The sequence below is a fragment of the Typopeltis vanoorti genome, chromosome 14 (genome assembly GCF_054136105.1).
Source record: "Typopeltis vanoorti isolate ZY-2024b chromosome 14, IOZ_Tvanoo_1.0, whole genome shotgun sequence".
NCBI classification, from domain to species: Eukaryota; Metazoa; Arthropoda; class Arachnida; order Uropygi; family Thelyphonidae; genus Typopeltis; species Typopeltis vanoorti.
In genome coordinates, this window is record NC_143562.1 from 84100922 (window position 1) to 84118041 (window position 17120).

Consider the following 17120-nt stretch of genomic DNA (forward strand, 5'->3'; position numbering starts at 1 on the left):
AAAACCAGGTGACCAAATCTGGGCACAATAGTCCATGTGTGGCCTAATCAAAGCCTTATACAATGGAACAAGAATCTTCCTACTTCTACAAGTCAGTATCCTCCGCATCATTCCCAGAATCCTTTGTGTCGTCTTCACAATTTTGGCTATGTGTCCCCAATTTCAGATCCTTATCCACTATCACCCCCAGATCTCTTATTTCCTCCACCTCCGACAATATATCCTCACCAAGCATAAATTCTGCATCCCATTTTTGTTTCTCAAATTTTAAAACCTTACAATTTGCAACATTGAACTCACATGCTCATTCCTGTGCCCAATCATTCAATTTATTCAAGTCTTCTTGTAAGGCAACAACATCTTTTCTACTCTTCATGATTCGTCCCAACTTTGCATCATCTGCAAACAACTGAATATCTCCATCCAAATCTTCACCAATATTATTAATATACAAGTTAAACAGCAGTAGCCCTAGAACAGATCCCTGAGGCACACCACTAGTAACTTTCCTTTTCCTGGATAATGCTCCCCCATACACAACTTGATGATACCTATCAGATAGCCAGTCTCCAATCTAATGCACCAATCTAATATCCAACTGCAGCCACTCCAGTTTGACTATCAACTTATCATGTGGTAATCTATCAAAAGCCTTTGAAAAATCTAAGTATATTACTGTGTATCCTTCTCCTCTGTTCATGGAAGCAATCAGCTTATTGTAATAAGTAAGTACATTACTAAAACATGACCTCCCTTTAGTAAATCAATGCTGTCCATGAAAGATAATACCATTGTCATCCAAATTCTGAATCCGAGTTCTCACGAGCTTCTCCAACAACTTAACTACAACACCTGATACACAGATAGGCCTATAATTTGATGCTTGAGCTGTATCACCTCCTTTATGAAGTGGCACAATCTTCCCCTCCTTCCACTCCTTAGGAACTTGACCCAGTGCAAGACTCGTATTAAAAAAATATGTCAAGGCCAGCGTCAACTCCCTGCCACATTCCTTCAGAATATGTGGTGATATATTATCAAGTCCCACAGCCTTCTTTACATGTAGTTTTCTCAACTCCCCATACACCTCTTGCTCACTTACGGTCAGTCTCTCTTCCCCATCATCAACTACTCTCAATCTCTCCATGAAGTCACATTCACAAAATTGAAAGACCTTTATGAATTGCTCATTAAGTATCTCCACCACACCTTCTGCAACAGCTGTCTTTATACCATTTTCTCCAATCAATATCATCCTGCCATAATCATTCTTTCTTTTGCTGGCTACATATGGAAAGAATTCCTTAGGATTCTCTTTGGCTTCATTAGCTAACTGCTGTTCATACCTTTCTTTAGCTACCCTCACCAACCTAGTCACCTGCCTTGCCTTGTCTTTGTAGTCCTTATGGAAATGGCTATTTCCCCTTCTCTTATGCTGCCTTCATAATGCCCTTTTTATCTGTATCGCATGCTTAATCTTTTTATTCATCCATTTCACACCTACCTTATTCAACTTCTCATCCTTGGAATACATTTAGACATTGCATTTACTAGATAGTTTTTGAAAATCCCCCAAGCTGCATTGATCTCTTTTCCAGCTAACTCCTCATTCCATGTTACACCTGCAAGCTGTCTCTTGAGCTCTTCATAATCACCTTCCCCCCCCTTGTAGTTCCACATATACCCTTTTCTTACAGAGGCTCACACTGCTGCCAACCACCCGGGTAATCACCTCATGGTCACTCTCACCAATTGATGGTTGATTTGACACTTCATTTATAATTACATCCTCTGATGAGATGACCAAATCCAAGAACCCTCAATCCTCGTGTGCCCTCTGTTACATACTCTGAGGTAGTTATCAAAAACTCAAGAAACTCATTTTCTTTACTTCCTGTTGCTATCTCATCATTCCAGTCTATATTGCCATAATTAAAATTGCCCATAATGATCACTCTTTTCTTATTTGCTTATTTCTTATTTTCTAATTTGATTATACATTTCATAGTCACTACCATCCACATTTCCTGGTCTATAACAACATGCAACCAAGTTTTTGATTCCATTCACCTCCACCTCACACCATACTGCCTCAAAACCACTATCACTATTTCCCGCTTGCATCTATACTTTGTATGGACATAACTCTTTCTCTATCATCAATAGCACTCCTCCTCCCTTTATAACCTTCCTATCCTCACGAAACACATCATATCCTTCCATCTCTATTCTTGCCACGATGTCGTCCTCATCTAACCATGTCTCACTTATTCCATCAATTTTTGGGTGAACAGAAATGGTTGCACTCAATTAGTGCAACCGTTTCATCTGCCTTATTTCTTACACTTCTAACATTTGTATATAAACATAACAGCTCATTCCTGGATCTACAGTTAGTTACGCTGATAACACTCATTTGATGTGATATCTCCATGCTCGACTAGGGTGATTTCCCTTTCTGCTTATTCATTTTAGAACCCTCTTCAATTCCAGCTGTTTCCTCTTGATCCCAGGTCATCCCATTCCTTTCCTGTCTGCACATGCTTTCACATCCTCTTGGAGCATCCACCTTTCTCATTCTGTGTACCCCTGTCTGCCCTGAGCCTCCCCGTTTCCCTGTTCATCTTGCACACCCATTCTCTCATTTTCCATATTCATGCCACTTACTTCCGCATTCATAACCACCTCTTCAATCTCTCCTGTCATACTCTCCTGTTTTTTCACATCAGTTCCCACTTGATCTGATTCATTCTCTATACTCACTTCTCTACCTTCCAGCAACAGTCTCTCCAAATGACTCACATGTTAACCACTCAAATGCAGTCCATCGCTCCCATACAGCTCACTTCGTCCTTCAAACTCCTTCCGCACATTAACAAATTGTACTCCCTCTCCTCACACATTTCAGCCAACATACCATTCATAATCCTTGCTCTCTGTCTCATCTCACCACAATCATACCTAGGCAACATGCTCATTACCCTTCTGTCACACTTTTCTCTTTATATGTCACAATATTTCTTTTATATTATTTACATGCAAGAGATAAACAAGTATCACTTTGGAAATAACATGAAAAAAAAATTGTTCAGTTGTTTGTTGGTGGTATAAAGTCAGGGAGAATTATAAGGAGTACTACTGATGTTAATTCCCTTTGAGAAGATTTGAATATACTTTTGGCTTGGACAAATGAGTGGGGTTGTAGTTTTAATATTATTAAGTGCAAAGTGTTACATTTTGGAGCACAGAGATGTATGGTTGCATACTGTATTGATGAAACTGTGCTTCACAAAGTAGGTGAGATTCTAGATCTGGAGTGATGGCTGACAGTAGACTGAAGTTTGGATGTCATATTGCATTGTTGCTATGATAAGGAGGTGGTTGTGCCACTGTAGAAAGCATTGGTCACATTTGGATTACTATGCTCAAATTTAGTCACCTAGTTTTCGCTGTGAGTAAACACTGGAGAAGGTCCAGAGATGAGTGAGTAAGGCAATATTAGAACTCTGAAATATTGGTTATGGGAAAGAGAGGTTAAAGGAATGTAAATTACAGAGTTTGGTGGATAGGAGGAAAGGAAGTGATATGATATGATACAGATGTTTAAGTTAGTGAGAGGATTTTATTGGATTAATACAGAGGAGATTATAGAAAGACTAGAAGATGAGAGGGCGAAGAGCCAGAGGCCATTTATGGAAGAGTGTGGTGAAGAGGGGTGTGAGGAGTAGATTTTTTTTTTTTTATATGGCGAATTGTGGATGAATGGAACACATTACTGGAATATGTTGTTGATGCAAGGAGGGTGAAGGATTTTAAGATTCCATATGGTAATTATGTTATCAGTTGAACGAACTTGGATGTTGAAAATCACTGACAATTAAAGATAGGAAAGTTATTATCCATTTGTATAAAGATCTTAATCAGGAACATCTTGACTACCATGCACAGATTTGGTCACTTGGGTTTCTTAGATATGAGGAATGGTGGAGAAGATTCAGGTATGAGCAGCCAAGCTTGTGACAGGTCTGTAAAAGGTCCCTATCATAGGCTGAAGATGTGTAGGTGGCAAAGTTTTTTTTTCTGGTAGGAGGCAAAAAAGAGGATATAATAAAAACTTGAATGTGGTTTGTAAAGGTGTGCGTGACCTAGATTTTTTCGTGAACTATGGTAAATTACTGGATCCAATTTCCAGAATTAGTTTGTGTGCACTTACAGTGAATGAGTTTAAGGAGAAGTATGATAGATATTGTGTGAATAAAGGTTTGTATTGGTCTCTCATTATGAGTCATCTGACTGTGGAGTATCCATATAATCTTCTTCTTCTGCAGCTTGTCCCATTTAAGTAGGGATGCTGTTTATGGTGAGTCTCCTCCTGTCTTGGGCTGCAACCACATTCAAGTTTTTCATCCTCAAGTCCTCCTCCACCAGCTCCCTCCATCTCTTCTTTGGCCACCTGCACATCCATCTTCATGACCTTTCTTCCCACATATTTGTCCTCCCTCCTCATCACATGACTAACTCATCTCAACCTTGCCTCCTGTATCTTTGCTCCTAAGTTTGTAACTTTCACCATTTTCCTCACATAGTCATTTCTGAAACAATCCTTTCTGGTCACACTCTGCACATTCACCTAAGCATTCTCATCTCCACTACTTCCATCCTGCTGATGATATTTTTTCCTCTGGGCCACAGTTTCCATAGTATACATCATAGCTGGTCTCACAAATGTTCTATAGATTTTGCCTTTTAGATTGATTGGCACCCTCTTATCACATAGCACTCCAGCATCTCTCTCTCTCTCCAGTTCCTTCATCCTGCTTGTATCCTGCATCCCACTTCCTTCTCAGCCTTTCCATCCTCTTCCACTGTTGAACCTAAGTATCTAAAGTCCCTAACCTTCCTGATAACATTTCCTTTCAGCTACAGATCTGTCTCCCGGCTGCCATCCACTTTGCAGCACATATACTCTTACTTATGCTCAATCTCATACCTCTCTCTCTCTCTCTTCCAGTACTTTCCTCCATCTTTCCAGTTTAGCTGCCACTTCTCTTGATTCTGCACACAGCAAGATGTCATCTACATACAACATTGTCCAAGGTGTGTCTTCTCTCATCTTCTCTGTCACCACCTCCATCACAATATTAAACAGGAATGGACTTAATGCTCACCCTCGATGCAAGCCAACTGTCACTTGAAAACTTTCTGTCTGTCTGAACTCTTGTCTTCACATGCTTTTGTACATCTCCTGCACCAACCTGACATATTTCTCTGGTACTTCTTCTCCCTCAGACACCTCCAGACCTCTTGCCTTGGCACTCTATTGTACACTTTCTCTAGATCATTAAACACCAGATGTAGCTCCCATTGTTTCTCTCGAAATTTTTCCATCCATCAGCTGCCATAACCCAAAGATAGCAACTGTCATTGATCGACCAGGCATGAATCCAAATTGCTCTTTTGTAATCTCCACCTCCTTCCTCAATCTTTCATCCAGAACCCTTTCTAGGATTTTCATTGTGTGGGACATCAACTTTATTCCTCTGTAATTCTTACAGTTTTGTGCATCCCCTTTACCCTTGTAGATGGGGAACAAGCATACTTTCACCCCACTCCCCAGGTATATTTTCCTGTTGGCAAACTTTTATGAACAGGTCCCACAGCAGGTCAGTTCCCTCTTCCCCCAGTGCCTTCCTTGCATCCACTGGGATCCTGTCAGGGCCCACCAATTTTTCATTCTTTATCCTCTTCATGGCATCCTTCACTTCCACTCTACTGATGTTCTGCACCATCCCCTCATAAGGTTGCCCATCTTTCTGTGAGTCCTCACATTTTCCTCATTCAAAAGTCCTTCAAAGTATATTCTCCATCTGTTTCTTATATTCACATCCCTCCTTAATACGTTTCCTCCAGAGTCTTTGATCTGCCTCACATGTAAGATGTCCTTTGATGCCTTATTTCTACATTTTGCTATTCGATAAATTTATCTCTGTCCTTGCTTTGTTTCTAATTGGTCATAAAGATCTTGATATGCCATGGCCTTTGCCTGTGCAACAACTCTCTTGGCTTCTCACTTTCTCTCTCTGTCCTCTTCCACTCTTGACTTGTCCCAATTCTGCTTTGCCTTCCTCTTAGTCATCACTGCTTCTTGTACATTATTATTGCACCACCAACCCTCCTTCTGCTCTCTAATCTTTCCAGATGTTTCACCTAGCATCTCAATTGCACAGCTCAGAATTGCTTTTGAATTATGTCTCCACCAATCTTGTACACTTTCTAGTCCATCCGAAATCCTTTCTAACACCCTCTCCCTAAAACGGTTCCTCACACTCTCTTCTTTTAAGCAAAACCACTTAATTGTCTTCATCCCATGGCTTCCAAAAGTTCTTTTCTTCAATCCTATTTTAAAGTCTGTGCACATCAGCCGGTGTTGCTGTGCCACTTGATCTGTTGGGATTACCTTACAATTTTTCACTTCCTTAAGATGTTTTCTTCTAGTCAAAATATAGTCAATCTGCAAACTGTTGTTACCACTCCTAAATGTTATCAAATGTTCTTCCCTCTTGTATAAAAACGAGTTCACAATTGCCAGATCAAACGCTACTGCAAAGTCCACACTTCTCTCTCCTTCCTGGTTCATCACTCCCACTCCATGGCCACCATACATCCTTTCATAGTCCCTATTCTGTCTTCCTATGTGTCCGTTCAAGTCTCTTCTGATAATCACAATCTCTTTTTCTTCCATTTCTCTCATTTCTTCATCTAACACATTCCAGAACTCATCTTTTTCCTATTCTGTATAGACAACTTGTGGGGCATGTACACATAAGACGACCACTTGCTCTTCTCCAAGACCCAGTTTCATTCACATGATCCTGTCGTTCCTCCTACCCACCTCCAGTACTTCACCTTTCATTCTGCCACACACCACAATTCTGACACCATTTTTTCCCTCTTTATTCGCTCCAGAGTAGAACAATTTATACCCATCTCCCAGTTCCTTTGCCTTTTCTCCCCTTCCACCTTGTCTCCTGCACACATAAAATGTCCAACTTTGTCTTCCTCATTATGTCTGCCATCTCTCTTCCCCTTTTAGTCATGCTTCCAACATTCAATGCTTCCATTCACAACATTCTCTCTGCCTGCTGGGCTTGCTTCCTTAACTGCATCTGCCCTTGATGCGGTAGCCCTCGTCCACTTCTCGCAGCTGTAGGGTGATGTAGCTGCGCATCGCCTAAGGGGTACGCCCTAGCCCTTGTATCACTTCCTTTTCGACTCATTTGATCATAGCTAGAGCTGGCAGTAAAGTGTTACGATCTGATGCCCTTCCTGACATCAATCCTCACCATTTATCCGGCGATAATAATATTCAGGACCTCCTATGGGGTCTCAAGATTCATTGTGGGAAGTCCATCTTAGACAAAACGAAGTATATCATGTATTCCTTAAAATTGTTCATTATCAGTGCTCTCACCACCCTGTCAGGCATTGCATTCCACAGTTCTGTTAACCGTCGTGCAAAGAAGCCACTTTTACCCTCTTATCACTTCTATTCTCGACTTCCAGGTTCCCCTTTATTCTTGACGAGTGGTATGCTTGTTGATGGAAGTGTGAATTTGCGTTTAAATTGAAAGAAAGGCATAAAACACGAGGACATACCTGGAAACTGTATAAGGAGGGTGTGAGCATCGGCATAACGAGCAGGTTCTTTGCATGCAGATGAGTGAAATGTATTGCCTGACATTGGGGTGGATGCAGACACATTGAATAAGTTTAAAGCACAGTTTGATGATGGGCTTTGTGTGTAACAGTGTTTGCCTTCTGCAATGAATCTTTTGACTCCATGAAGGTTTAGGGGTGGTAATAATAATAATAATAATAATTTTTTCTTCTGTTGAACCAGGGCTTTGAAAGTGGACTGGAATTTTCGATGGAATAAGGATGAATGCCTGCACGTCAGTGTGGATGATTTCTGTGACTCATTCAGTACAAATGTATGTGTCTGAAACAGTGGAAGCAGTAGCCATGTCATGGTAAAGAAGAGTAGTAGTTCTGGAGGTCATCCAAATTGGCTCCTTTGTAGTGCCGAAGGATACAAGATTTGGTGTGGTCAGAGGAGGGACATTCTTTGAAACTGGAAATTTGCACAAAATTGTGATCTAAGTTGCCAAGAGAAGAAGTAACTTCTGTAGTGTGTGTGTGTGTGTGTGTGTGTGTGTGTGTGTGTGTGGAAGGAGAACTAGTTAAAAAATCAAGGGTATTGGAAAGCAGATGGGATAATCAGGAATTCGGGTAGCTAAATGTACGATTTTCATTAGATCATAGCTAATAGCAAAAACTTTCACGTTATGTCCAGGTAGTGATCAGTAGTGCTGTGTAGTGAGCTGGTGAGGAGCTAGGAATAGGTGAGCCAGTTGGAGTTGTGGGCGGTCATGTCACTTAGGATGTTTGGATAGTTGTATTGATATGATTGAGCTTCATGGAAAGGAAGGTGAAGAGGTCTAAGTGGTTTTCAGACTTTGGAGACCAGTAAATGCAGTGGATGAATGTTATTAAGTGAGACAAGGTAACCTTCAGCCAGGGGAGGTCAAAAGCAGTGAATTCTAAATTTGCCATTCTCTGGCAGGTAATGTCAGAATGCACATTGTTCATTCTTCGACTCCTCAAAATCCAGATGACCAGAGCTCCCACTGCAAATCAGTGTGACCTGATCAAAGTTCTATACAGTAGACTACATTGTTTTCTCTTTGGGTCTACATCCTGCTGAGATCTCCTGTTTTGTCACCTCACCTATTCCAATTTAGTCTATCTACAAAAATATAAAATCTTCCATTTTTGAATCTCAAAATTTAAAACTTTACTTAGCCTCATTAAGCTACCCTTAAGTAGCATTAAGTACCCTTACCTATTTTCTTCCTTCCATCCTTTTCAGATTCTCTTGAAGAGCCACTATATCAGTGCCATTCCTAATAACTCTCTCCAGCTTCACATCATTTACAAGCAAATCTTCATCCTCTCCCTTACAGTCTATTCATAATATTAGTAATGTAAGGGATGAATATTTAATATTTCAGTACTGAATCCTCTGGAATCCTGCCTGTCACCTTTTTTTTTTTATACTGCTTTCCCATATATAACATAAAGGAGGTTCCAAGACTGCTATTGCAAATTAATGACCGATCAGCATATCAGGAGTCATTGTTAAGGTCTTGGAGAAAGTAGTCAAGAGAAAAATACAGGAATGGATAGATGAAAATAGGATACTGTATGGGGGACAGCATGGTTTTGTGAAGGGCAGATCATGCCTCAGTACCTTGCTCACGTTTTATAACACAGTGACGACTGAACTGGATAAGGGTAATGGGTTTACAGTGATACTGCTGGACCTTGCTAAGGCCTTTGACAGGATACCACATGGAATTCTAATCAGTAAACTGCAGCATATGGGGATGGATATAGGGTTGGTGAGATGGATAGGAGGGTGGTTGATGGAGAGATATCAGAGAGTGGTTTATTCAAGAGTAGAGTCCAAAAGACAACCTGTGACTAGTGGTGTGCTGCAGGGCTCTGTTCTTGGACCACTACTATTTAATTTGTTCATTAACGATATAGGAAAGGATCTGAGAGGAACTGTTCATTTGTTTGCTGATGATGCAAAGTTGGGTAGAGCAATAGTGAATGCACATGATGTCAAAATTTTGCAGGATGATTTGGATAGATTGGAGGACTGGGCTAAGGAGAATGGGTGTCAATTTAATGTGGCAAAATGTAAGGTTATGCATTTTGGGGGTGAAAAGATTAGCAGCATATACCACATTGGTGGAACTGCATTCCAGGAGATTTACGAGGCCAGGGATTTGGGATTGTTGGTGGATAGGAAGTTGAAGTTTAGGGGGCACATTGCAAAAGTGGCTAAATCAGCTCATCAAATCACTTGGTTACTGATGAATACTTTGACGAGCAGAGACAAGCAAGTTATTGTTCCTCTGTATCGAGCCTTGATAAGACCTCCATCTTGACTACTGTGCCCAGATTTGGGCAACAGGGTTTCTTCTTGATGGGGATCCAGAGGCGAGTGACCAAGATGATAGCAGGTCTATGGAATGAACCTTATGAGAACAGGTTGAAAATTTGTGAGTTGCAGAAATTGGTTGATAGGTGGAAAAGGGGTGATATGATTGAGACATTAAAATTATTATTATTATTATTATTATTATTATTATTACTCCAAGACCTCATGGAGTCAAAGACTCATCTGGGAGGTCCTTTTATCACACACACACACAGCTCATCATACCATGCTTTAAATGCACTCAAATTCTCTGCAGACACCACACTCTCAGGCAAGGCATTCCAATCATTACAACTCTGCACGAAAAAAACCTGCCTCTCACTCCCCTACTCACCCCTCTTTATACAGTTTCCAGGAATGACCTCTGGTTCTCACCCGATCTCCCACTTTTTTCTGTAGAATTTCTCCAGCATTGATCCTATAGCAACCCCTTACCAACTTGTAGGTCTCTATCATATATCCCCTCTTCCTCCTGTCCACCAGACTCTGCAAATTACATCTTCTCAATCTTTCCTCACACTCCTCATTCCAGAGGTTAGAAACTACCTTAGTCAATCGCCTTAGGACCCTTTCCAACATCTCTTCATCCTTCTGAAAACCAGGTGACCAAATCTGGGCACAATAGTCCATGTGTAGCCTAATCAAAGCCTTATACAACAGAACAAGAATCTCCCTACTTCTTCACGTCAGTGTCTTCCACATCATTCCCAGAAGCCTTTATGTTGTCTTAACAATTTTGGCTATGTGTCCCCTAAATTTCAGATCCTTATCCATTATCACCCCCAGATCTCTTATTTCTTCCACCTCCAATGATATATCCTTACCAAGCATAAATTCTACATCCCATCTTTGTTTTCCAAATTTTAAAATTTTGCAACATTCAACTCACATCCCCATTTCTTACATTTCTTACCTTACATTTTGCAGCATTGAACTTACATCCCCATTTCTGTGTCCATTCACTCAATTTATTCAAGTCTTCTTGTAAGGCCACAACATCTTTACTACCCTTCATGGTTTGTCCCAACTTTGTATCATCTGCAATCAACAACTGAATATCTCCATCCAAATCTTCACCTATATCGTTAATACACAAGTTAAACAGTAATGACCCCAAAACAGACCGTTGAGGCACACCACTAGTGACTTTCCTTTTCTTGGATATCGCTCCCCCATGCACAATTTGTTGATACTTATCAGATAGCCAGTTTCCAATCCAATGCACTAATCTAATATCCAACCTCATCTGCTCTAGTTTGACTATCAATTTATCATGAGGTACTCTATCAAAAGCCTTTACGAAATCTAAGTATATTACTATGTATCCTTCTCCTCTGTCCAAGGAAGCAGTCACTTTATTGTAATAAGTAAGTAGGTTACTAAAACATGACTTCCCTTTAGCAAATCCATGCCATCCATTAAAGATAATACCATTGTTGTCAACCCAACTCTGGATCCTAGTTCTCACAAGCTTCTCCAACAACTTAACCACAACACCTGACACACAGATAGGTCTATAGTTTGATTCTTGAGTTTGATCACCTCCTTTATGAAGTGATACAATCTTGCCCTCCTTCCACTCCTTAGGGACTTGACCGAGTGCAGGACTTGTATTAAAAAAATATTCAAGACAGGTGTCAACTCCCTGGCACATTCCTTCAGAATATGTGGTGATATATTATCAAGCCCCACAGCCTTATTAATATGTAGTTTACTCAACTCTCTATACACCTCTTGCTCACTTACAGTCGGTCTCTCTTCCCCATCATCTACTGCTCTCAATCTCTCCATGAAGTCACATTCACAAGATTGAAAGACCTTTATGAATTGCTCATTAAGTATCTCCACCACACATTCTGCAACAGCTGTCTTTATACCATTTTCTCCTATCATTGTCATCCTGCCATAATCATTCTTTCTTTTGCTGGCTACATATGGAAAGAACTCCTTAGGATTCTTTTTGGCTTCATTAGCTAACTGCTGTTCATACCTCTCTTTAGCTACCCTCACCAACCAAGTCACCCTCCTTGCCTGGTCTTTGTAAACCTTATGGAATTGGTTATTTCCATTTCTCTAATGCTGCCTCCACAATGCCCTATTTCTCTGTATCACACGCTTAAACTCTTTATTCATCCATCTCACATCTACCTTATTTAACCTTCTCACCCTTGGAATACACCTAGACATTGCATCTACTAGATAGTTTTTGAAAATCCCCCAAGCTGCATTGATCTCTTTTCCAGTTAACTCCTCATTCCATGCTACACCTGCAAGCTGTCTCCTGGGCTCTTCATAATCACCCCCCCCCCCCTTGTAGTTCCACATATACCCTTTTCCACCTCACACTGCTGGCAACCACCCGGGTAATCACCTCATGGTCACTCTCACCAATTGGTAGTTGATTTGACACTTCATTTATAATTACATCCTCTGATGAGATGACAAAATCCTCGCATGCCCTCTGTCACATACTGTCCAAGGTAGTTATCCCTCAAAAACTCAAAAAACTCATTTTCTTTACTTCCAGTTGCTCTCTCATCATTCCAGTCTAGATTGCCATAATTAAAATCACCCATAATGGTCATCCTTTTCTTATTTGGTTGGCTAATTTGATTATCCATTTCATAGTCACTAGCATCCACATTTCCTGGTCTATAACAGCATGCAACTAAGTATTTGATTCCATTCACCTCTATCTCACACCATACTTCCTCAAAACCACTGGCACTATTTCCCTCTTGTATCTCTACTTTGTATGGACATAACTCTTTCTCTATCATCAATAGCACTCCCCCTTCAATTACTGAAGGGTTTATATAAGATTAATTCAGAGGATATTTTTGAGAATAGGACTGGTGGTGGTGGGAGGACTCGGGTCCATCCATGGAAACTGGGCAAGAGTGTGGTTAGCAAGGGTGTTAGAGCTAGGTTTTTTACTTGGAAAGTGGTAAATGAGTGAATAAGCTGCCAGAGTCTGTTGTGGGTTCCATGACTGTGAACGAGTTCAAGGCAAAGTATGATAGATACTGTGTGAATGTTGAATAGTTGTTTTTGATATGATGTTTAGGGCTCCATCGATGAGTCTAAGGACTTCTTGGAGTTGCCCATAATAATAATAATAATAATAGTAACTCATTGTTATTATTATTAATATTATTATTATTATGTGACACCTCCAGGGAGTTCAAAGACTCATCGAGGGAGAGTGTGCCAACAGCATCAAACAATTGAACCCCTTCCAACTACAAACCACGCTCAACTTGCTTAACTTTTGTCTATCAGAGGGTCAATCACTAGCTGATCTAACTGATTATTTAAATTCATTCATTTGAACTTAAGTATCAGTTAGTTATATTCTTATGCAAAATCCAGAAATATCACAGCTTTTGCACTTCTCTCATCAATCTTTTTTCTCCTTAGGAATTCTTCCAATTATAAGACTTTCATTAAGTACCAAATCAATGAGATGACACTGATTTGGTGCTTATCTAGTTCCTTAAATCATTTCCTTAAAATAGGTGACAAAATTTCATCCTACTCCACCAGATTATTCAGGTCCACATTCTTAGTATTCCAGAGACACCCCTTTCAGTCACTTACATATTTTCCTATATGAGAATTTATTAAAAAATGCATCTCATTTTTATCAGTTCTGTACTTCACTGAATGAAGAATTTTATCCCTGGACAGTACTGAGACGTGACATAACTATAGATAGATGCCATCTCATATGCAGGTGGCATGGTTTCCATCTCCCAGCAACTCAAGTTTTTCATCCCACAATCAGTACGAAAACAAAAATATTTTTTTTTTGTTTTCATATGGCTGTTTTTCCATTAACTATGACTATCTCAAAAAAGTAATATTGAAATTGTTGTTTCTTTATTACAACATTCAGAGTTCTTGGTATTTTTTACTATAGAGTCCAACTCTCAGCCACACTATTCACCAGTCAGTTGCTTCTCCATATGATTCTGCATGCTTATCAGAGCTTACCTTTAACTATCCCTTTAATGAACTCCTGATATGGGCTGTGGTATCAAATCGTCAGAAGATGGCTCTCTTCATGTGGCAAAATGGAGAAGAGGCAGTTGTTAAGGTAAGAATTTATTAGCTTAAATTAAGTAAGATGACTTGATTTTTCAAGTTTCTTGTTTACAGATTTTAGTCATCTTGAAATTTGATTAAGTGGTTGTTAAAGATGGATTTAGAAAATTAAATCATCCAATTCCATTTATAATAAAATTATATGAATAATATTGCTTTTTCATAGTATTCCATATTACTATTGAATTTTCAACATATTCAAAATATGTATAAATAAGTAATCTCGCGCTTTCCTTCCTTTTCTTTTTCTCTTTTTCACACACACACTTGTTCCTCTAGAATGTGAAAAGTTGTAAAGTATTTATTGCATAATAGTAGAATACCTAAAATACTTTAAGTATTTAGTGGGAATGAAGTAAAAAATTTTGAGAAATATCAACATTTTTTACTTCATTAATTAAATGAAAAGTTGTAATTTAATTATGAAGGAAATGGATTAGAGTGATGAAATCCTTTGTGCATCATTATTAACTTTATATAAGTAATTGCAGAATATGTTTTAGTTATTCTACTTTTTTTCTTCTTCTTTTTTTGTTAGGTGAAACAGATTTACTCATTTACTCAATTTTTCTAAAATAACATTACTATCTGAGTTACTATTCAGTTTCTGCAAAAAAAAAAAAAAAAAAGAAACGGATATTGAAGATGATCTACAATACAAGATACAGCCAGAAAGACCAGACAGTTCTGACCAGGAAAGAACAGTGTAAAAGTCACTGGAAACAAAACACATTTAAGCATCAGAAGCCAGAACATTTGTTCCTTAAATTAATTACTTGAAGAATTACTTCAATACTACAATAATTACTTGAAGAATTAGTTAAGCAAAATATAAAATTTTTTTGCATATATATATATCAGAAACAAACAAGAAAAAAGGTAAAGGAATGTATAGATTAAATAACTATTACGTTTTTTTTTTCAGTGGAGGAGAGAAACAAAAAAGAGCTATAGCAGGTGTAGGAATAATAATACATGTGGATTTTCAAAATGAAATAAAATAATAGGAATACATATCTGAAATGATACTGAGAATAAAGATAAAATCGCAAAATAAAACTCTAAATATAATCAGTGCTTATAGCCCTCAGAAGGAAAAGTAAAAACAGAAATTGAAGAATTCTATGAAATGCTACACAAAACTGGTGATTAAGAGAAGCTCAGGAGACAGCTTGGAGCTGTAGCATGGAATAAAGAGTTGGGCAGAAAGGAGATCAATGCTTGTTTTTAGAGAAACTTGTGCCATAGTTCTGTACAATATATACATGAAAACACAAGGTAAAAGTATTATTTATTAAATGTACTACCATATACTTCAATCTGAAATTAATAGATCATCATCAGTGGCTTAAAAAAACAGTTGTTACAAGGTAGAATGCAAACAATTGATTTATTTGAAATAGAATGAGCCACATGATGTTAAATCATCAATAGTGCTATGCTTTAACTGAAGAAAAAAGTTAGTCATAACAGTGTAAAAATAAATTTCATATATATATATATATATATATATATATACATACACACAGGTATCCCTTGATTAACGCGATTAATTAATACCTCGATGTTACCGCATATATCAAATTTGCATTAATCAAATGTAACAATCAATGGTAAAAATTACAATTCATCTATAATCAATTACTGTATTAGTAATTCGTTTAAATATGGTACTGTTTTAGGAAAGATAAAAAATGAATGCAAAGTAAATGTTTAATAAATGCTTGTACCTACATTAGTTAGTTACTGCAATTTTTTATCAAAAAAAAAAAGTTATCAAGAGTCGTTTGAACAGTTTTAGTTTTTTTCTTATCACCATAAATTCTACTAACAAGAAAAATAACTCTCTAGACCTCTGCAAACAACCATTCTTTGATTAACATCTGGATTCCTATCCATTGCTTGCTTCTTAAGCAATTCTAAAATACTAAATTTCCATCCAGTTCTTTGATTGTTATCTCCTTTGCAACCTCATCTTCACATTCCATTTGTTCGTTGTCTTCATATGTGAGTTGTTGTTCAATTTCCAGAAGATTGTTGTCACTAAAATCTTTGAATTCAAATCCAATAATTCTTTAACATCTTCTGCATCAAAACCATGGTCTTCACCAAATGCAATGATTTCTTCAACCATGTTGCTCACAGGATTTTGAAAACCACGTAAGTCATTAGCACATTCTGGCAAAAGATTTTTCCAAACAGCTCTCATGCATCTAGAAGACACTTGCTCCCACGAGTCATGAATGTTTTTAATTGTGGGTTTAATATTAAAATTTTTCTAAAATTCTTGGGACGCAATCGCATTTTCTCCTGTTGTTGTTTCTTCTGCCTTTGAGGATGTCTTTTTAAGAAAATAGGCTTTGAAAGTTGCAATGATGCCCATGTCCATGGGTTGTAGCAATGATGTCATATTTGGTGGAAAAAATAAAACTTTCACATTCTCACACAGATCATTAAGAGAGTTTGAATGACCAAGTGCGTTATCATCATCATCATCATCATGCTCATGACTTTCTTTCTCTCGGCCAGGAAACACTCCTGAAGGCTTGCATGTTTTTGCGGAACTCTTGCTGTGTATATAAAGGGATTGTCGCAGTTAATTTCCCTGTGTTAAGCAAAAGTCCGTTAAGCAAGGGATACTTGTCTATTATCATACTCAACAGATCATCAGATAAGTATAATAGCTATTTGGTTTCTTAAGACCTTATGTCTTTATGACATACCATTCTCAGTTCATTAGTAATTGGAATAAAAAAAAACCTTTAATGATGTGTTATTCTAATCAGACTTTCCCATATTTTTGATAAGCATAAGCAGTTATCCTTATATTGGATAAGTCATTCCAATTCAAGTTAGGATGGTGAATTTCCCTTATCCAACACATTCATCACTTTATCAGAAAATGTAAGCAGATTGCTGAAGCAAGACCTGCCCTTCACAAACA

General features: G+C 38.3%; 1 protein-coding gene across 1 annotated transcript in view; it reads left to right on the forward strand.

Moving 5' to 3' along the window:
- The window catches only part of Trpm (transient receptor potential cation channel, subfamily M), a 410993-nt gene that overhangs the window by 220768 nt on the left and 173105 nt on the right, over positions 1–17120 (forward strand). The window contains 2 exon segments of the mRNA XM_090403483.1: positions 290–308; positions 13992–14168. Coding sequence (XP_090259609.1) covers positions 290–308; positions 13992–14168 — 196 coding nt within the window.